At 48.9% G+C, this 22406-nt stretch overlaps 1 protein-coding gene and 1 long non-coding RNA gene across 3 annotated transcripts in view; one reads left to right on the top strand and one right to left on the bottom strand.

The window, feature by feature from the left end:
* LOC146232980 (transmembrane protein 132C) overlaps positions 1–18337 on the top strand; it is a 73024-nt gene extending 54687 nt beyond the window's left edge. Inside the window, exons 6-10 of the mRNA XM_084690025.1 lie at positions 1700–1843; positions 8452–8660; positions 12625–12898; positions 14437–14628; positions 16419–18337. Coding sequence (XP_084546151.1) covers positions 1700–1843; positions 8452–8660; positions 12625–12898; positions 14437–14628; positions 16419–17612 — 2013 coding nt within the window. The 3' untranslated portion in view covers positions 17613–18337. The remainder of the gene's footprint in view (positions 1–1699; positions 1844–8451; positions 8661–12624; positions 12899–14436; positions 14629–16418) is intronic.
* A 1629-nt stretch (positions 18338–19966) lies between these two features.
* On the bottom strand, positions 19967–22117 carry LOC146232979 (uncharacterized). Of its 2 annotated transcripts, XR_014742300.1 has the most exons (5): positions 22046–22117; positions 21838–21924; positions 20640–20753; positions 20358–20458; positions 19967–20070 (listed from the first exon to the last, which is right to left on the bottom strand). It is a non-coding gene; the product is annotated as an uncharacterized LOC146232979 (long non-coding RNA). The 2 variants fall into 2 exon arrangements; XR_014742299.1 differs by lacking the exon at positions 22046–22117 and having other exon boundaries at positions 21838–22022.
* Between the last annotated feature and the right edge of the window lie 289 nt (positions 22118–22406).

Genomic DNA, 22406 nt, shown 5'->3' with positions numbered 1-22406 from the left:
CCAGAGCTGAATGGACTGTAACTGACACTTGCAAAAGGCTAGGCTCCATCCAAAGAAACCTAATCCACTTTTTTTTTCTCTTGAATTCCTCTTCTTCACAACTGCACACAGGCAAGCAACGGTTTCAGAAGCCCATGGATTGTACAATGCAATATACAAATCCTGTGTGCTTCTCTTGTAAATATGGAAAATGTTGGTGTAAAGTCGAACACAGCAGATAGTGCCTGTCAGAATTAATCAGTATTATTAATATGAAAGGATGTGTCACTTTCTTCTACAGTCCTTATTGTGGAATTAGATATTACAATATAAAAACACTCATTTTGCATTATTCAAATGATCTCAAATGGCATGCGGGAGACAAATCAATGAAGCCTTAACCGGCTAAAGCAAAGAATTCCTCTCATTTCCACGCAAGAAAAAATCCCTTTTCATTTTTACTGTCAAACCATTGAAGTCATTGTGAACTCTCCGAGTAGAGAGGTTTAAGTCATGCACAAGGAATGGCTTTTCCTCCCCATAGGGTGTGATGTAGGATCCTCAACAGAAAGGTCTAGAGGCTTAATCTGACGTGCACCTTCCCTGTGAGGTGAGGCCAGGCTGGGGCAGTTTATCTTGCCACCTGCAGCTGTCTAAACTGGCCCCTAACAGCCATTTCATGTTGTCGTGCAACGAGAAACAGTCAGGTCTTTCTTGTGGCTGTCTTAATTGGCCCCAATTATGTGGCCTGTCAGAGTGATGGGTCATAATGAAAGGTTAAGGGCTCTGTTCAGAGTCATGGACCCACGATGAATAACTCTCTAACTCACTAACACTTTCACCAGCGAGGTCAGGCAGCAGGGTCAACTCTCTGACGAGCCCACTGTCACCTTATTAAAGCGTGTTCACTAATGGTGAGGTTTCAGGAGTCGTAGCTATTCATGTGCAGCTCTGGACCTGTCTGTTCAATACCGCGGGTCCCAAAAAGGGGAGCTGGCCACTCATCCATATTCAGTAGATGGTGGCACCACATACTCAATGAGTGAATCTCTTTTTTTATGACCAACTGAGACCGGATGTGCAAAATGCAATTAGTGTCATTTGGTTTGGGTTGGAATCATCAGCTGAATAAAGATTACGGTCTCTTAATTCTCTCTCGTTTCTCTCGTTTATTAATTTTCTCTCTCCTCTTCCTTGTTTTCCTCTCCCCCCTCTCCCCCCCCTCTCTCTCTCTCTCTCTCTCTCTCTCTCTCTCTCTCTCTCTCTCTCTCTCTCTCTCTCTCTCTCTCTCTCTCTCTCTCTCTCTCTCCCTCTGTCTCTCTCTCTCTCTCCCTCTCCCTCTCCCTCTCCCTCTCCCTCTCCCTCTCCCTCTCCCTCTCCCTCTCCCTCTCCCTCTCCCTCTCCCTCTCTCTCTCTCTCTCTCTCTCTCTCTCTCTCTCTCTCTCTCTCTCGCCCTCTCTCCCTCTCTCTCCCCATCTCTCTCTCTTCCCCCCCCCCCCTCTCTCTCTCTCTCTCTCTCTCCCTCTGTCTCTCTCTCTCTCCCTCTCTCTCTCCCTCTCTCTCTCTCTCTCTCTCTCTCTCTCTCTCTCTCTCTCTCTCGCCCTCTCTCCCTGTCTCTCCCCATCTCTCTCTCTCCCCCCCCCCCTCTCTCTCTCTTCCCCCCCCCTCTCTCTCTCTTTCTTTCCCCCCCCCCCCCTCTCTCTCTCTCTCTCTCTCTCAGGACACAGAGATAGTGAACACGGCCGTCCTGACAGGGAAGACGGTGGCGGTCCCGGTGAAGGTGGTGACCGTGGGAGTGGAGGGCCTCGTCACAGACGTCTCGGAGGCAGTCAAGTGTTGCTCCACCGACGAAGACGTGGTGAAGGTCAGTAAAGTGGAAACTCATGAGAGAGAGATGAGCATGTGGGTAAGGGTCCTCCATTTATAGACACCCCCTCACCCACCCACCCCCTCACCCACCTCCTCACCCCTCCACCCACCCCTCCACCCACCCCCTCACCCACCCACCCCTCCACCCACCCCCTCACCCACCCACCCCCTCACCCACCCACCCCTCCACCCACCCCCTCACCCACCCACCCCCTCACCCACCCCTCCACCCACCCCTCACCCACCCACCCCCTCACCCACCCACCCCTCCACCCACCCCCTCACCCACCCCTCCACCCACCCCTCCACCCACCCCCTCACCCACCCACCCCTCCACCCACCCCTCCACCCACCCCTCCCCTCCCCACATATTACTTTTCTATTATAAAACTTGTAATGGAGTTCGCAGACTCTCATTCACCCAAGTGTTTTTCAACAGACAAGTTTCAAGAGTCAAGTTTTTTTCTTTCTCTCTCGAACTCTCGCTCTTTTGCCGAGCGTTGTGATTGGATGATAATGTATGACTAATGAGCTTGGAGACCCACCTGTGGTAAGTCATGGGTATCCACTCCAGACAGACGGAGCGTGACCACTGGTTGGGTGCACAAGCCCCAGGCTGCACCGACCTCCAATACATATCGAGCCCGGGCAGAGTTCGAGGCTCATTCATCACACTCGCGTACACTTTTATCCTTGATTAGTTTTGTGTCGATTACAGGCTTATTTGGACAAAATGTACTTAAGTCTATTACAGAATGAGACGGTAGATATGAACTAAAGTCAAGGCACTATGTTGAACAACTTTACTGAATGTTCAGGCGTACTATGTACACAAGTGCAGATAAGGTCAGTTCTGAGTGGAACAGCCAGAGGATTGGGACTGATAAGATGAACAAATCAAACAATAAGAATTATCCATTGAATCAGGATTGTATCTGAGGACACAATGACTGAACAATACCCAGGCATTCCAAAGCATTGTGCAACAAAGCATGTGTTAAATCATTAAGTAAAAGTGGGAGAGATAAGTAGGTCTATTTATAGACCACCTATTTCAAGATTTAAGCCTCAAGAACGGATAAACAAACAGTGAGAGAAAGCATCAGAGCATTCGTTTACGTGATCTCTGCTGACAGCTCGCTCGAGTTCTCTTTTATATTTTCTGTGTCTCCGTTAAACCGGGGCCACGAGGTGCAGAGTAGAGAGCCGAGCCCAGCACGGCAGGACAGCAGATCGCACTGCGTGTCCCTGCTCACGCTCTCGGAGAAATCATACTCCTGACTTCAAATGACTAGTTCATTATCCGTGGAATGGCTAACTCTCCGAAGCATAAACTGGAGTGGAGAGAGCCGTCAATCTGTCCAACGCCTGTCTCCCAACCTAACTGGTAGAGATGACTAGAGATGGGTTCATTATGTGCTTAAGGCTCCCACCATTGATGTGGTCTCTCTCTCTTTCTCGTTCTCTCTGTCTGTCTGTCTGTCTGTCTCTCTCTCTCTCTCTCTCTCTCTCTTTGAACATGCAGATCACTGGGACCAACCTACTTACCGACATGTATGTCATTGAGACATTAGGCAGAATGTTTTTTTTGTAGTCCAACGTGATAACTATATTCATGAAAAAAACTACCAATAAATAAACAGATGTAAGGTGGACTGTACAGTGTGTTACGGTGCTGGACTGGCATCACTGTGTTCCCTCGGCATGCACAGTAGGGTTATCCCTCATTGAATAAAGCCTCAAGCTTTCTCCGTTTTATTTGGGCGTTTTATAGAGCGACAAACTGGCTTTGTTCAACAGTGAATCGGGGGGAAAAGAGATGATTTCAGGTTGTTCCCTGAGTCATGTGTCCTTCCTCTTAACTGTTACTCATACATAACTATTCTTGTTAACGGAAGCTAGTTTGTGTGTTCGTTTTACTGTCAGAGCCCCTGATACCAGCCTTGGAGCATAAACATGACAAATTCCTGTTGTTTGCGCGGGCGAAGGTCCGTTAACTGAATACATGCCGTCAACTTGAATAATGAATCACCGAGGCTCGTTAAGCCCCTTCTTCACACACTGTAGATTCATAATGACCGATCCTTCACCTCACCTCACATGCCTTCCTCAGGGACCCACAGTGCAACTGTGTGTTTTGTTGTCAACATCTTTTTGGTGAGAGTCCAGCCTGCTCTGCAAGGTGCTGCTGAACTGAGCCAGGCGACCAGGCACCTGTAAACGTGACTCACCCTCTTCACCCCAGCCTCCCAAGCCATCTCCTCCGCTCCCTGTAATTGGTGCAGTCACTGCGCTTCGAGGAGCCTTCGTCAGTCCCTCTGCATGTCCTCAGCCCCCTCTCTGAAGGCCTCGCTCAGTGGCAGCCATGGTGATGAGCCCTGGTGATTGGCCGTGTCCAATCATTGGAGGCACTTCAGGAGGCCCTTGCTGTCCATCTGCCACGCAGACAGAGTTGTTTGGTTTCACAACAGATGAGCAGAGGTGAAATCACTTGGTCGTTCCGTTTCTCAACTCGAATGAGTATCTAAGATGTCTTGGTTTTCATTTCCTCCTGGACTCCATTCCCCAGATGTATACACGCCACAGTCATGCTGCGATACTCCATCTTGCCTAAACCAGATCTCCATATTCTAGTCTTGGTCCCGTGAGGGTTTGTGAGTAGCTTGGCTATCAATTCTCACTCCCCGAAGAACCGAGCTGTCACCACGGAAACCGTGCTGCCATCCTGAAAGGAAGCGTTGCCCAGATCAGACCACAGGAAGAAAAGTACATGGTCGTTCCTCCCAGCCTCTGAGCGCCTCTCAAAGCGTTGTGCTCGTTTGTCCGCCGTGACGGATCGTAAACACACAGGTAACCCACTAGTTGTGTGTGAGCAGGGGGCGTCACGAGGACCAGCGAGTGTTTTTTGTGTCCACGCGAGAGGTCTCAAGGGGTTCCCGGATGCGGGGCTGAGTGGCGTGGGATGGACGTGGGCCGCGCTCTGCCTAATTACTTCTGTCAAGATCCAGCTCTGTCGGGCCCAACACCGTGCCCACCTCCTCCTCTACGCTCTCTAAACCCATCCCTCATATCCGCCTCTGATTCTGTCTGTCGGCAAGTCGTTAATTTCCCGGGCTGGAGACAGCAGCTTTAATGTCCTCTGTAAGGCTCTCCTGTTAGCCGCCTGATGGGCCTGATTTATGGGCCTGTGAACACGGCTGGATGTTTATGATACGTTGAAGGGGTTGGGGTGACAGATATGCTCCAACTTGGATGTTCTACTCAAACGACCAGGCTTTCTTACAATCTACCTGGATTCCAGGCCTAGCCTTGTCTGGACTGGCTTGGCCTGGTTTGACTTGGTCTGGCCTTCCCTGGTTTGACTTGGTCTGGCCTTCCCTGGTTTGACTTGGTCTGGCCTTCCCTGGTTTGACTTGGCCTGGTCTAACATGGCCTAGCCTAACCTGTCTTGCAGCATATGTAACCCTTATGTATTGATTTTGAGTCCGCTGTTAACACACCACTGGAGGCCAGTGTTAGCCTGTCAGAGTAGTGAGGCCTGTGTTAGCCTGTCAGAGTAGTGTTGGGGTAGTGTTGGGCACAGCCTTTGAACTGAAGTGTACCCTGTTTCCTGTTGTGTTGTAGATTAGCATGTTGACGTTATTGTCACCCGAGTTTATGTGAGACTAGTTCAGGCTAGCTGCATTGTACCTGTTGTTGTGTCGTCGCTCGGGGAAAGAGACTGTGACATTTGACTGTCAAAGACACTTTAGTCTCAACGGGCTAAGACTGGAGAGGAGGAAGGCACAGAACAATTGAGGCTGATAAGAAACCAGGAGGCGTCTGACATCTTTATCAGTCAGCAGGCACACACACTCTCTGTCTCTCTCTCTCTGTCTCTCTCTGTCTCTCTGTCTCTCTCTCTCTCTCTCTCTCTCTCTCTCTCTCTCTCTCTCTCTCTCTCTCACACACACACACACACACACTGTCTGTCTCTTTCTCTCTCTCTCTCTGTCTCTCTCTCACACACACACACACACACACTCTCAGTCTCGCTCACACGCAAACACACACACACTCTCAGTCTCTCTCTCTCTGTCTCTCTCTGTCTCTCTCTCTCTCTCTCTCTCTCTCTCTCTCTCTCTCACACACACACACACACACACACACACACACTGTCTGTCTCTTTCCCCCTCTCTCTCTGTCTCTCTCTCTCTCACACACACACACACACACACACACACACACACTCTCAGTCTCGCTCACACACAAACACACGCACACACTCTCAGTCTCTCTCTCTCACACACACACACACTCACACATACACACTCACACACTCAGTTTCTCACACACACACACACGCTATCGTAAAAATGCACACATATACACACACACACTGGACATAAATACAGTGCACCAAGTCAGCAGCAGTGACTATAAATAGGAGAAGCACTTTCTCAAAGCAAGATGGCGACATCACTCCTGACAATAAATTCTTACTACTTTCATAACATAGTATTTTAGTTACTGTACATTGATTTTTTTTTTTTTTATATTGGCCTTTGCCAATTAATTCAATGGGTAATGTACACAGGGCCAGACTTAAGGCGGTGGGGGCCCCTGTGCTTGGGTCCATTTTCGGGCCCTACCAACTATAGGCCTACAAGACTTTGAATAGAACAAAATGATACACAAGCTATATGTATTTAGAGCTGAATTCTGTTTAAAATGTTTAATTAATCTGAATTATACCATGGTCTGGGTGAATACTCGATTCTGATTGGTTGAAAGGGTGTCCACCCCTGCAGCCAATCAGCCAAGTAGTTCCAGCAAAACTGTTAACCGTTCTAAATTATTGAGGGACAATGACATGGTTAGATAGCTGTTTAGTCTTGATGTTCAACATACTGTCAAACTATAATTACTGTTTGTAGAATATGTCAACTTTGATGTGATCATCTCACATCCATTTGATATTCAACTCGCTACACATGCTGCGGCCGCACTGTAGCCTAGTACTAGTATATTGCCGATAGACTACCTTTTTCGTGAAAATCTTGATATTGATTTGGGGACAATTACATGGCTTGTTAGCTAGCTAGTCTTCTTGTCAAACAAATTGTCAAATTATATTTACTGTTTGTCAACCGTACATAATGTTCTTGTCTATGAATCTTGCTAGCATAACTTAGCTTTCTGGCTAAGTTCAGCTCAGTCCTCCGCTGCACGTAAACGGGCGGGGCCCCCTACCGGACGAAGCCAATGGGCTGTAGCCCAGTCAAGCCCAATGGTAAATCCGGCCCTGACTGTAACATATACTGTACAAGTGTACATGGTTCACCTATAGAGATATGTAGTCAGTGGAGTTGAACCCGTTACTGAATTATGAACTATGTTGTGTCTGTCGTCTCTGATGGTCGACTATACTGTGCCAAATCCTGACTGTGAGTCAGTGGAATGGTCCAGGAGGTGGACCAGATCAAATCTTGTATCTTGGTGGTGGTGGGGGGTGGGGGGGGGGGGGGGGGGGCATTGGGAGGACGTGGGAGCTGTTGGAGCGAGGCTAAGGCCAGGCTTCTTAAGCTGCCTTAGATGAGCAGCGAAGCAGGGAGGAGAGAGAGCTGGAGGTGTCTGTCACAAAGACCAAAACCTCTGCGCTCACACAAATTTGACTCTTTTTTAATATATATATATATATATATATTATATCTGACTCTTGAGAAATACACCTTCACTTTGAAGTAGAAAAGATCTTATCTCATTGTGTCTCCCTGAAGGCAGTGAAGTATTAAAAAAGGCTTCCAAATAGAACGATGCCTTCCAAATCCAAACTTCTGTAAATAATCACTTTTAAGATTCACAGTCTACCCCTGTGCTCTCCACACCTCCGTCTCTCCCTCCCTCCCTCCCTCCCTCCCTCCCTCCCTCCCTCCCTCCCTCCCTCCCTCCCTCCCTCCCTCCCTCCCTCCCTCCCTCCCTCCCTCCCTCCCTCCACCCCCCTCTCTCTCAGACATACCAACAGTTTAAAGGTCAGCGTTGGTGAGGCACACAGTCAGCTGTGGCACCTGTGAAACTCCCTGCCTCCTTCGATGGCGCGCAAATGGCTGCACATTTTTTATTTATTTTTTACATTTTTCGAAAATCAATTTTTGAAACAGATGGTTTTCAGTTAGTAATGCTATCAGTAGAGACCCTTTCTCCCTCTCTCTCTCTCTCTCTCTCTCTCTCTCTCTCTCTCCTCCCGTCTGTTGAAGATGAGTTCAGCCCTGGGTAGAATCAGAGCTTAAATAGGCAAAGACTATCCCCACCAGCACTACCACCTCCAGAGTCAAAGATGCCCTCCCCCTCATCTTCCTTTTGTAGTCGAGGGGAGCTTTTATCTTGTTGTTCAAAGGAACTGCAGAGAAATGCATGCGCATACCCAGCACTGTGCCTTGCAGTGCTTATCATAGAATACGGGTCATTTCACAAGGTTTGACCCACATGCACTTGGGTTACACTTTACATAATACAGCTGTGAGTGAGTGTTGTCTTATTATTTGTGATATTAAGTGTTGTGTCAGTGACCCGTCAGTGGCTTGATGCACACACCTCTTCTCTCCCCCCCCCTCCTCCGTCCAGGTGTCGGACAGGTGTGACTACGTGTTTGTGAACGGGAAGGAGATGAAGGGCAAGGTGAGGATGAAGGTGAACTTCACCTACAGCTACCTGAGCGCCCAGCTGGAGATGAACGTGTGGATCCCCCGCCTGCCGCTCCAGATCGAGGTGTCGGACACGGAGCTCAGCCAGATCAAGGGCTGGAGGGTGCCCCTTCCGGCCAGCAGCCAGAGGTGCGTTTGTTTCGTGTTTCGGGTCATTCCTTCCAGCTCGTCGCGGCTTCGGACTTGAACTCCACGCCCCTTCTATCCACCAAAAGTCACCTCACACAGGACGCTCGACGAAATAGAAGGGAAAAAAAGTCTTAGATCTCATACAAAGTGTATTGTGACTCAGATTAAGTAATAGGTCTCTCATCAGATGGCCTCATGTTATAAACGCTACTTCTGGTTGTCGGATATGGTGTCAATATTTGACATGTGCATGGAAAAATAATCTTGAGTCCTTTTCATTGTTTGTAATTTTCCCTGACCTTTCCTTAAAACCGAAGGTTGAAGACAGACAGAACATTTCATTTTTATTATGCAGGAGACGGCAGCTCCTAATGTTTATGTGAGGTGTTTTTGTCAGGGACCATGCACCTAATTATGGTTTCTGTACGTCCACCACCTCTTGGCAGAATGCTAATGTTCTCTACATCTCTGTGTAATGCTGTGTGAAGGCAGGCCTCATTCCTCCTCTTGTTTCACATTTGAATTCTCTGTAAAGAAATCCATTGTTTCTTCATGGATGCAACATAACCTTCAGAATAGCAACTCAACAAATGTTTCCCTTCAAAAGTTCCTCCTGTTTACCGCACCACTGCCTGCTGCTTGTTGGATTGAAACTTGTCTCTTCAAGCGTGCACAGGTGTCGGTGTGCCTGTGTGGGAGATCGAGCGTGTGTGTGTGAGTGTGTGTGTGTGTGTGTGTGTAAATGTCTGTGCAGATTAGGACCTTGATCGCTGTGATGTATTGGGTTACTGTCCCAGAGGTCTGAGATAGGGTAATGAGGGCACGCACACTACTGCAGAAACCTCTCTCTCTCTCTCTCTCTCTCTCTCTCTCTCTCTCTCTCTCTCTCTCTCTCTCTCTCTCTCTCTCTCTCCCTCTCCCTCTCCCTCTCCCTCTCCCTCTCCCTGCTATCTCTCTCCCTCCCCTCTCCCTCTCCCTCTCCCTGCTATCTCCAATGAGTGGCCGGCTCGGGGTGGTAACAAAATGGCCGACACATGCAATATAGCGTGGCTGTCATCGTGTCAGGTCGTCCTGGTGGCGCGCCGTGGCTCCTCGCGCAACCCGGACATTATTAGAGCTGTCTGGAGGTCACACCCCCCCCCGGGCCTCATCACCGTCAGCACCTTCTCCTCCACGCCCGCTCCAGACTCTCCTCTCAGCTGTTGACATCCGTCAATGAGGGGAGTGGATACCTGCCTGCCCCTGCTGTAATTACCGGACGGACGCACACTGTTCATTTTGAACTTGGACTCGCTCCACGGACCTGCCACCTTGGGAGACGAGCCCCCCCCCCCCGCCCCCCTCTGGCTGCAGCATAATGATCCCCAGCTCCCCGCATGCGGCGGAGGCCGACCGAAGGGGAAGACGCGCTGGGGCCGCGTGCGGGAGGTGGAAGGTTGCGTGTGTGTCGGTATGGCCTTTTCTGCTGTGCCCTTGCAGGAAGTTGGAGGGTGCGTGCCTGGGCCGGCGGGGGGCCGGACAGGAGTCCTCAGGGAGCCCCGACCCCCCCCCCCCCGACCCCAGCCCCCCCTCGTCTGTGTTTATCAGAGAGCAGCAGGCGTGACCTTGGTGAGCAGTGGCAGCCCTGCTAACAGGGGCGGGCGGCGGGCCACAGTCCAGCACAGCCCGTCAGAGAGAGGGAGAGAGAGAGAGAGAGAGAGAGAGAGAGAGAGAGAGGGAGAGGGAGAGGGAGAGGGAGAGGGAGAGGGAGAGGGAGAGGGAGAGGGAGAGAGAGAGAGAGAGAGAGAGAGAGAGGGAGAGGGGAGAGGGAGAGGGAGAGGGAGAGGGAGAGGGAGAGGGAGAGGTAGAGGGAGAGGAAGAGCCTGCCTGTCTCTGTTAGGCTGCCAAGTGATTCACACTGTCGGGCCGGCGGAGGGGAGGCTGAGGGCTGGGTGTTGGGGGAAGAGGTTGAGGAGGGAGGGGGCGGGGGGGGGTCGGTGCAGCCAGAAAAGCCCTCATCATCTTGTATTCCCCAAACCCTACCCTACTTGCATAATTGTAGGCTCTTCACGTGAAGTCATGACTTCCTCGTGGATGTTAGGATATTATTAGGTTAATAGGTTTCTCTTCTCCTCATCACGACATCCTCGAGATCTCACGTGAACATCCTCGAGATCTCACGTGAACATCCTCAAGGTCTCACGTGAACATCCTCAAGGTCTCACGTGAACATGCATATATATCCCATTTGTTTCCGGCGGCTTGTGCTGACCTTGCCACACGGTGACACTGTGAATCTTATGATGAGGTTTCTTACATGTCATTCAGACTGTGGACAATAAAAAACAATCAATTTTCACCACACTCGTCTACGAAAGCGGCAGTAATGTCGCTTTCTCTCCAAACGACCTTCATTATGTCTTTGTAAAACAACAACATTGACATGCCAAAGCAAGCACACCAAAGGATGCACTGGGCACAGGAAACAGCACGACGTGAGCATTAATATGCAGCTTCGCTAAGCCAAACGCAAAGCATTCTGGGAACGAAAGCTGAACGATGCAGACAGTTTTGTTATAAATGTACTTCAGATTGCGGTTGTTTCCTGAGTAGTATTTGTATATTAGATTAACCTGATATTAGATTGGAGTTAGTCTCAGTGGCACCGAAAACCTTCCTGTAGATTAGATTCATGCCAGTGGTAAAACTGTACCAGCTGCCAAGAAATTGACAGATATGCAGGAGATATACTGACAGACAGACAAATATGTAGACACACAGACAGGTAAACAGACAGATATACAAACAGACAGACACAGATAAACAGACGTATATAAACTTATAGACCGACAGGCAGACAGGCAGACAGGCAGACAGGCAGACAGGCAGACATACAGACAGGCAGACATACAGAAATATTGGCAGAGACACACACAAACAGACACACAGCCCTCCTCACCCCACCAACAACGTGACTCAGCAGAAAATATTCTATCTACCTCAAATTTCCACTACCCTAATTTCAATATTTTAACTTTCGACCAGATGTTACCAATCAGTATTTCATCTTACTCATTGATTTACAACACAGTATAGGTATGGATACACAACTTCAGTTCTTTGCCCAGAAAATGGCTTTTTCTATATTGACAGTATTTAATGAGAGTGCAGATGAATCCCTTTGACTGGAATCCAATCGTGTGTGAAATCACCCCTGACCTGAAATCCCTTTTATCTTGTCAGTGAAAGTCACGTTTCTTAATTCCAGTGCATTTCAGTGTTCTCAAGACTGATCAGTCACTGCCATGGTGCCAACATCTCACACCCCTCCACTTCCCCCCCTCCCCTCCACCTCCCCCCCTCCCAGCGGCCCCTGCTGTGCGTCAAGGGCTGTTTCTCAGGGAATCAGACAGTGAAACAGAAAAGAGAGGATCATCTCCAGATTATTGTCTCCCTTGAGTCCTACATTATCATGTCATCTGAAAACGTGTGTGTGTGTGTGCGGCCCTCTGTGTTGGCGCGCCCGGTGTGTGTGTGTGTGTGTGCTGCGTGTGTGTGTGTGTGCTGCGTGTCGGAGAGTGACTAGCCAGCAGGACTTGTGAAGGCTTGTGATTACCGACTCTGTTGACAGAGCACTATGCTGTTGACTCGTCAGCCCCGGTGCCACGGTCCAGAGCTACGACATCACTTCCCTCACAGACCCAAGCACTTCTCGGCAGCTACACGCTGAGCTAGGAAGTTGTTTATTTGAATGAAACAAAGTTACAGGTGAAATCCAGCACAGTGGCTGCGCAGTTATAAGGCTGCCGTGTCCCTCAGAGAGAATGGTCTTTTTTTGTGGATGAAGCTTGGCGGGTGGTTATGGAGCACGACCGGATAACAGGCCAGGCAGACAGACAGGGCTCCAGCCCTGCAATCAGGCAGGTGACAGCCTTGCGCCTCCAGCTACTAATCACCACCCCCCCCCCCCCCCTGGGTCCCTCAGGTCGGCGCGTGACAGCGAGGATGAGGACGAGGAGGAGCGCAGGGGCCGAGGCTGCACCCTACAGTACCAGAACGCCATGGTGCGAGTGCTGACACAGCTGGTGGCCGAGTCGGCGGACCCGCGCGGTCAGCTGACCTTCATGCTGGGCAGTGATTGGCAGGTGGACATTACAGAGCTGGTGTGGGACTTCCTGAAAGTGGAGGATCCCCAGATTGCCCAGCTCCTGGATGGGAGAGTGCTGGTGGGACTGGACATGGGAATGACCACCATCCAGGTAGGCTGTGTGTGTGTGTGTGTGTGTGTGTGTGTGTGTGTGTGTGTGTGTGTGTGTGTGTGTGTGTGTGTGAGCATGTGCTCATGAGTCAGTATGTGGCAGGACAAAATGACAGTGACAGACAGAGAGAGATGAAAAAGCGATTGAAAGGAGAAGGTAAAACTCTTTTTCAGTTTTCTTTCTTCAAGATTTCTTCAACATATACTTTGATCTCCAAGTCAATAACAACAGCCGATATTTGCGCTGTTGGCTCAGAGGAGATAATACCTATATTTGTGTTGGAGCCATTTCCCCCTCGCCCTGTCAGCTAGTCAGGTAGTCATCAGTGTGCCCATTCCAGGCATCCCTGCCTCTGGGCTGTGGTGACAGTCACTGTGCAGGCACGGTGTCATCATGTCAGCTTTCACCACCACCATTTGTCATTTGCCACTCCCGGTGGGCTAACTGGATGAATAGCAGTGTCTCTAATGACATCTGTGTGTGACTGATCAGCCACCTGCCAGTGTGGACTCATCCATCTGTCTGCATGGAGACGTGCTCTCCTCCTCCTCTCATCCCTACCTCCTCTCTTCCTCTCCTCCTCTCCTTCTCTCCTCCTGTCTTCCCTACCTCCTCCTCTCCTCTCCTCCTCCTCTCATCCCTACCTCCTCTCCTCCTCCTCTCACCCCTACCTCCTCTCCTCCTCTCCTCCTCTCCTCCTCTCCTCCTCTCCTCCTCTCCTTCTCTCACCCCTACCTCCTCTCCTCCTCTCCTCCTTTCCTCCTCTCCCCTTTGCTCCTCTCCTCCTCTCCTCTCTATCTGGTCTCCTCCTCTCTTCTCCTCCATTTCCTCCTGTCATCCCTACCTGCAGCAGTGCTTGTACCAGTCCTGTCTACCCACCCTCCTGCCATGCAGGAGCATCATTATCAGCCTCTCTTACGTACACAGACAGATCAGCAGAAGCTTCGGTGAACGAGCAGGCAGGCACGTTCTCATTTATCTGCTTGCTAGATAGATGCAATGAGGTGAGGTTACCAGACATGTCGATATCCATTAACAGCACAAATCAGCCCCTAAGTGGGAACATCCCCCTGGGTATTCAGGCTTCCACTGCAAATAATGATTTGATGAACTAGATAAACGCACCCTGGCTCCAACAGCCCAGTTAAACAAAGCACCAGACTAGAGATGGAAGATACTAGAACGGAACAAGGTGGCTAACACAATGAAATAATCTAATTTATTTACCTATTGTGCAGACAGGGACATTATGTGTGTGTGTGTGTGTGTGTGTAATGCACAGAGGTGCCTCATGCCTTAATATGTAATGAAATGTTTTGAGAGACCTATTGTAACCTCACCTCTCAGTAATTCAAACCGTCGACGCATGTTGTTGTTTGGGGAAAATGTTCTCCACTGTCTTTGTTTCGTTCAAAAAGCAAGGCTTTGATGTTACAGTACAGCCATAATCTAGGTTCATTCCCCTGTTTGTTTGTCGTTCCCCCCATCTCTTTCTTTCCCTCCCTGTCCCTCTCTCCCTCTCTCTCTGGGTGACCCAGGTGCTGTCACCCCTGTCTGACTCCATCCTGGCAGAGAAGACGGTGACGGTGGTGGATGACAAAGTGACCATCACGGAGCTGGGGGTGCAGCTGGTCACCGGCCTCTCCCTGTCCCTGCAGCTGAGCACAGGCAGCAACAGGGCCATCCTCGCCACGGCGACCACGCAGGAAGTGCTGCGGAGCCCCAAACAGGTTAGGGGAGGGCTCTACCCAGATGATGTGCTCCAGATAGATAGAGGGAAGACTAGGGGGAAGAGAAGCTGCCGTTCTGTTCCTCGATACAGATGAGCCAGGAATGGTCTCTAAGTGTGTGTGTGTGTTCTGTCCTCAAAAGACGCCAGTTTCCTGCGTGAATGCAACACCTACTCATGTACACTGGCTGTGCTCTTTGAACCATTGTCCTACTGTACGCGCTTTGAGGCTGTGTGGTGACGCGTGCACGGGAAGCCAAGAGTCTGTACTGTACTATGTGGCTTATCTTTGTACTTGCTCGCATGTGAGATTCCAATTTCACACAATTACCGTCTTTAGTGGCCTATGATGTTGTGTGTCTGTGTGTCTGTGTGTGTGTGTGTGTGTGTGTGTGTGTGTGAGAGAGAGAGAGAGATAGAGAGAGAGAGAGAGAGAGAGAGAGAGAGAGAGAGAGAGAGAGAGAGAGAGAGAGAGAGAGAGAGAGAGAGAGAGAGAGAGAGAGAGAGAGAGAGAGAGAGAGAGAGAGAGAGAGAGAGAGAGAGCGTATTGTGTGTGCATTTGCATTTGTTTGTTCCCCAGCATTCCTAACCCTCTTAGCTGTGGGACTTGAAAGCCGGAGTGTGACAGAGTGAGACTTTCCTTGGGCGTCTCATAGAAAAGCAAGCTTAATATCCGAGCGCGCAGAAGCAACACCGCACCGCTCAATAGGAAAACACCACTAACGGTTCAAACTCCAACTAGCCAATCATCTATCGCTTCCCTTTTCCCCTCTTGTTTACCCCGCCCATCTCTCTCTCTCTCTCTCTCTCTCTCTCTCTCTCTCTCTCTCTCTCTCTCTCTCTCTCTCTCTCTCTCTCTCTCTCTGTCTCTCTCTCTTTGTGACCTCTTTGATCTACCCCTCAGCTTCTCTCTCTTTCCCTTGCTCTCTCCCCCTCTCCCTCTCTCTCTGGTAAAGAATGATGTTAAGGCAAGTTTATCTGGTCCATCTCTGTAGGCATAAGCTGCAAGGCCTCTTCTGTCAGTACAGTAATTAAAGAGGGGGCTGGGGACAGGGGTAAGGGGGGATGGGAGTTAGACCCTGGCTATATCAAAGAGCACTTTGCTAACTTTGCAAAATCACAACAAGAAAGGGACCTTAAGATACTTGAAAATGGCAAATCCTCGTTTGGAAAAAGCTCTTTTTTTAACCCAGCTGTCTGATCTCTCCCTTATCTGGGATCTGTCCCCCCCCCGCTCTCACAGCACTGCAGCTAAGTTATCCAAACCCTGGCTTCTAATAGGCTGTCCTCCACCTCGCCTAGTTCCCCCGCGACAGTTTTTCTCTGCTCTGCCTCCAAAAAGCACCACACCACCTTCTTCTCTTTAACACAGCTCAGATTCATTCTGCGTCGTTCTTTGTTGAGGCTTTGCCTGTCCGTAGCTCCTGTTTTGAGAGCCACACTTACTCTTAATGAAATAATGGCATCGTCTCCCCATTTCATCTCACATCATGGGATCCTGAAACGCCTCCAAAATAATGGGTAAATGGAAGCCAAATTGGTGTTCATCTTCCTGCAGCTATCAGGAGTGGTAATAAGGAGATTGTGTTCTTCTGAGGTGTATCCTCACCAATTGACAAAAGCCATTATTACGGTATAATCTTCTTTTATTTCAGGCGTTTGTTTGTGTTCTCTGCGTGTGTGTAGTCTGTGTGAGTGTGTTCTCTGTGTGTGTGTGTGTTCTCTGTGTGTGGGTGTCTGCGTTCGTTGTCTCCTAACTCCCTCTGTGTGTGTGTGTGTGTGTGTCTCCAGGAGGCTCTGATCAGCGCCTGGCTGCAGTTCAGCGATGGCTCCATGGCCCCTCTGGACCTGTACGACCCGGAATACTTCATCCTGACGGCCACCTCCCTGGACGAGGAGGTGGTGACAGTGCAGCAGGACCCGTCCTGGAAGTGGCCGGTCATCGTGACAGAGGCCGAGGGTCAGGGCATGCTGGTCCGGGTGGAGATGACGGTGTGCGAGCCCTGCCTGAAGTTCAAACGCCGCAGCGTCCTGGCGGCGGGGAACTGCAACGTGCGGGTGAAGTTTGGCCGCGGCGGCGGCGACTACGGGCCCGAGGGGGGTGAGGAGATGGAGAACCGGGCCAACGACCGGCGCCAGCCGTCACCCTCCCAGGACAGGACGGGGCTGGACGCCCCCTACTACGGCAGCTCCATCTCCGACATGGAAGACGGGCTTGCGAGGAGGGCCACCACCACCAAGAGCGCCCTCGTCCGCAGGCCCAATGGGGGCAAGCTGTCGGACGACAGCAGCCGGGTCCAGAACGAGCCCGTCGACTTCTCCGACTTCCCCGCCCAGGTGGACCTCCCTCGGGGAGGCAGCCTGGAGGACGACCTGCTGCAGACGGCGCGCGGCCTCACCGACCTGGAGATCGGCATGTACGCCCTGCTGGGCGTCTTCTGCTTGGCCATCCTGGTCTTCCTCATCAACTGCATCTCCTACACCCTCAAGTACCGCCACAAGGAGCTGTCCGTCGAGGGCCAGGAGAGCATGAACCACGCCCACGACTGGGTGTGGCTGGGGAACGAGGCGGAGCTGTTGGAGAGCCAGGGGAGCCTGTCCCCCCAGCAGGAGGAGCAGGTCTCCATGATGGACTCCAGCGCCGGCCTGGAGGAGGGCAGCCACCTGCTCAACGGGGGCTCCTCCTCCTCCTCCTCCTCCTCCGCCCAGAAGAACGTCCAGGGGCAGGTGCACCGCGCCGCCAACACAGCCTGCCAGGTGACCAAGGACAAAGGAGACTCGCCCACCACCAAGAGGAAGCGGGTGAAGTTCACCACGTTCACCACCATCCCTCCGGACGACGGCTGCCCCATGGTCAACACCCTGAGCCTGGGGCACAGTCAGGACATCAAGTGGGTGTGTCAGGACGTTGAGCTGGGGGACTCGAAGGAGCTCCGGAACTACATGGAGAGGTTGAATGACAGTGCTTTGAAAGAGGTGGCATAATGTTTGGTGCTCGGTGCATCCCTGTATGATCTCACCCTAATGCCTTTCACAGCTAGGGGGGCGCTTGGATCCGTAACTGTGATTAGCGCTGCGCCCAGACAGGGTCGCGGCAAACTGACAGCAACATTTCTGTGAACCACATAGAACTGCCAAAAGGATGTTGGAAAATCAAGGACGAAAATTAGTCATGATACCATAATAGGATTAATGACAAATCTTTAACTTGAAAAATATGTCTATGGATGATGACGTCTGGTTGTTGTTTTGTTACCTTGAATTTGACCTCCGTTTTCATCGTCCAATCATCACGGTTCTTTTTGTAGTTGGAAGAATCAAACATGCTCCCAGAATAGCCCTGCATTAAGCTTGACGTTTTATGCAGTTGATGACACTTCTATTTCAGAATGCAAAATGGACAGACACAGTAGATGTTCAAGGTGTATATTTACACATAGATGGGCTTTTGGAAGTTTTATAACATTTCGAATATTGATTTCTCACTGTGTTCCGGGTCCTTGTTTTGATGCACTTGTTTCGAGGAACAGACCAGAATTAGGCTTCAGAATGTTCTGCATGTGGTTTGAAACAAAAGGCACAACTTTTAGGTTTGATCCTCATCCGAAGAAGCTGAGATCTTCTATGTTCTGTATATACTGATCCTCAAAGGCATTGTATTGTTGCTCTGTATATTGTATTTTCATACAGTACCTATCATTTAAAGAATATTCAAACTGTCAAACGTGCGTGGTACCCTTAATCATGCCCTTTGGTTTCTCCTGATCACTCCAGCTTGTTTCAAATGCTCTATTCACTCATGAGCCACAAAGAAATTCGGCACTCGTCTGTTTTTGTCACATCCAAACAAAGCTTTCAGTCACAGTGAAGTCGACTGTATATTAGGCCGATCCATTAGGCTTGATAGCAGAGCTGCAGTGTTCAGATAAAGGACAAGCTGTCGCCATCTATTCTACAAGTCCTATTAGAGGAATATTACAACGCCTACTGCATGAAAGGGACTTTACATTGAATAATGATTAGACTACTTGCCAGTGTGACATTTCCTCCACAACCCTTCAAATTAAATTATAGTAAACTCATGCAAAAAAAAAATGGCAATTATAGACTAATTAACCTGTGTGTGGTGTGTGTCTGTGGTGTGTGTGTGTCTCAGAGCATATAGGACTGCTTACTGTGGACAAAGTGATGGCATTTTCTCACGCAATTCCGAGATGGAAAATTAGCACCAACCCTGATTAACACACCAGGCTTGTCCAAGCATGGGAGAGATCAATGGTGAAAAAGACATTTCTCTACAAATCATTCTCGTAAAGTCAATTTAATTACATTTTAATGTTGAAATAGGCTGCCCTCCTGATATAATGATAAGCTCAGCTAAAAAAAGATGTGATAATTGGCTGTTGATTAACTTTGGATTCAATTTTTTTGTCACAATGCTTCATGTGAAGCAGACAGCAGCCATGTTTTTGACCATCAGGTGATCAGCAGTGTGAACAGGCTGTAAAACCCAACAGCAGTGCGGGAGTACTGACGGAGGAAGAAGTCCCCCTCGGAGAGGAACAGTAAACACAACACACTGGCTCGCCACCACATCAAGGAGGCCGGGGCGATCCCCAGAAACCTGCACTGCTGGCTGCAGTGTCCATTCCCTTATTTGTTTAGTTCAAGTAGCTTGTCTACATGACTTCCCTGGCTACTCCTGACGCTCGACTATTGATCTGCTGCTTTATGCTGAATGAAAACACCAGATTAAAGGTCTTATCCATCTATCTCTTTCTCTCTCTCCCTGTTCCCCTACCTGTCTTCCCCTCGACTTCTTTGTCTCTGCTTCCTCCCCCTTTCCTGATCAATGATTCTTTATTTCCCCCCCCCATGTCTCTCGCCCTCCTCTCCCGTGTGTTCCAGGCTGTGCTGGCGCTCAGCGGAGGGGGATTGATGTGGTGGGTGGGTGGGTGGGATGTGTGCAGTGTGCTGTGCAGCGGGGCTGTGGATGCTGTGCACAGCCTGTGGACTGTGAAGGGCGAGGGGAGCCAGGCGCCGGAGCCTGAGAGGAATGTATCTGTCAGGCACCAGGTCTATGATTGATGGAGGGGCCCCTGTAATTAACACACCAGTGTGACTTTCTCTCCGTCCCTGGCTTTGTCACGGAGGGACAATGCAGCGCAGTCTCCATTATCCCTTCCTCTGAGACCCTGCTCTGGAAGGGTGTGTTGTAAAACTACATGGCATTGATGAAATAATGTTCTCATTGAGTTTTTTTGGAAGACAATATTGTTGTTGGTTTGCCCGTGACCCTTTTAGAAAGAAACTACCCAAGGACTTCCATTCGGAGATTTCTTTGTTTTTAATTGAACACGTGAAAAACACTGAGAACACTTGTAGAACACTTAGAAGTGAGGTGCAGCTGTTCAGGTTACCGTAGTTACGGTGTGACCACTTCCTACAGATGGACCAGAGGGGAAGCAAAGACCACATTGTTTATTAAACACAACCCTCGTACCTGAGTCAAATCTATGCCTTGTAAACAAGACTTCCCCATGGACTTTATGTAAGTGTACTCCATGAATAAATACAAACTGTAGCGGCTCCGACACCCAAAAGCAATGACAGGAAAAAAAGCAGCAGCAGCTGAATGTGATTCACGTGGGTCCCACAGGCCAGGACATTCAGCTGCCTGTTGGGAAAACAAGCCAAGGTCACAAGGCCAGAGATATATACTCTACCTACCTGGTGATAATGGAAAGCTTTGTCATCGCTGAGTGAAGATTTATTAGCATATCCCCTCCTGGGTCTTAGGTAGCATCATGTTCAAATGACATGCTCCATGCCTACAGAGACACAGAATATAGTGACAAAATTCCAGCAATAAATCCTGGTCCATATAAAATAGTGTACCTTAGGATATTGTTTAGGTATTTCAGGGCTGTTAGTTTTACAGGTCATTTCTCTGCATTTGTTATTGTCCCTTCAAAGGGAATGGACAGTGGTGACCGCAACATATATTCTTACATTGCACACTTGGTATTTATAAAGCCATTTTAATAGACTCCTGCTGTGTGGATCCTCTATGTCATCCTTCAGAGCTCCAGTTGGTCCCAGACACAGTTACGACTCCAGACAACCCTGTTCTCAACAGAGTTAGGTACAGGTAGGACATCTTGTCATAGTTATAACTATGCTACACAACTACGCTACACAACTGGAGACAAACTTCTTCAAGTCTTCAATTCTTCTTTAATTGTGACTATTGGGCATCATATGTGCGAACAGTTGTGCGAATACTGTAAGAATGTGTTTTAACCATTTCGTTTACATTTGTTTTATTTACAATTTTAAATTGATTGCATATCTGGTTTCATGATTGTGTTATGTATGTAAAATAGACCTGGATATCAGTGTGACAGCCCTGTTAAAATTAAGCTTTCATTAATAAAAACTAAAAGAAACCAGTGAATTTATCACTTAAACAGTTAATCAATCAGTTGTATTAATCATGACGTTCGGAAAACACCTGTAGGAAAACACGCCCATAAACCAAAATATCAACCTCGAATGGCATTGAAGGTCGGTGATTAGGAGTGGATAAAGATCTCTCTGCTTCTGTATTCATGGCGCAGTGGTAAAAGCTTATTTTAATTAGCTTGATGTGATACTACACTCTAATCCAGTAATTGCTATTGTTTGACTTTTCGATTTGGCCTCTCATCGTCGTGGGTGTTTGATTAAGTAATACAAGAGACCGGTCAATATTGATTTTCACTGTAAACTCAACTGTCTGGAATAATGGCACGATTTAATGCCCTTTTATTCTGCATCCTGCAGGTTACATATAGTAATACGATTAAAAACGTATACAAATATTTAAATTGATGTTGGCAAATGCCTCCTGGCCTGCAACATTGGATTCGAAGAAAGAGGGGGATTAGCTGATTATCTGATGGATGGAAAACCAGCATCGAAGCAATAAATGTAACAGAATGAAACACAGAGAGGTTGATTTAATAAATGCATAGATAACCTCATCCGGAGGCTTGCTGCCTTCCAACCTCCGAAGCAGATTTATCTCCATTCAGACTTATTTTCTCATTGTTATTGCCTCGCAGCAATTCCTTCATATCCACTCACATATCTGCCAACGCTTACACTCTCAACGTGAGGAACACACCGCAGCCTGGTGCTGGAGGCAATAAGTTAACTTCAAACTTACAGCTGTCTGCTCTGTCACGCCCGTGTGAGCTCTCCAACCAGTTTCATCAACAGGATACGGCCATTGCTGTTGCCTTGCCTCCGAGTTCTCAACATTAACACATGATCGTGATGACGCTGGATTTCAATCTGTGTCTGATGAAAACTAGAAGGGAATACTCTTCATCTTCGCAGGGTAAGCTAAACTTGTGTGAAATATGGCCTCTTACCTCAGTTGTGAAATAGCCTATTTCATGCAAGCCTGTCGCTGCAGATGCCATTAATGTGACGCATGTCTTCACTTCACATTTGCTGTCTTGGTATGAAAATAATAACAACTAAGTTGCTGGCCTCGTGCTGCTAGGATACTGTTAAACATTGTTAGTGTTTGGTCAACATCTAGTATACTCCTGACTCAAGCCTACCCAACGAATATTTTTCAAACGACTCGCATTTTAAATGTTTTTATTGACAAAGAAACCCAAACATACAGCACTCCAGTTGTACAGATACAGAAAACAAATCAGAATTGAAGAAAGGTAAACATTAAAACAATCTAGCGGTATCGGTAGTTTCAAGTTCAATCCCCCC

The sequence above is a fragment of the Hypomesus nipponensis genome, chromosome 24 (genome assembly GCF_054491055.1).
Source record: "Hypomesus nipponensis isolate SF chromosome 24, ASM5449105v1, whole genome shotgun sequence".
NCBI lineage: Eukaryota > Metazoa > Chordata > Actinopteri > Osmeriformes > Osmeridae > Hypomesus > Hypomesus nipponensis.
This window is presented reverse-complemented; position numbering and strand designations above follow the sequence as displayed.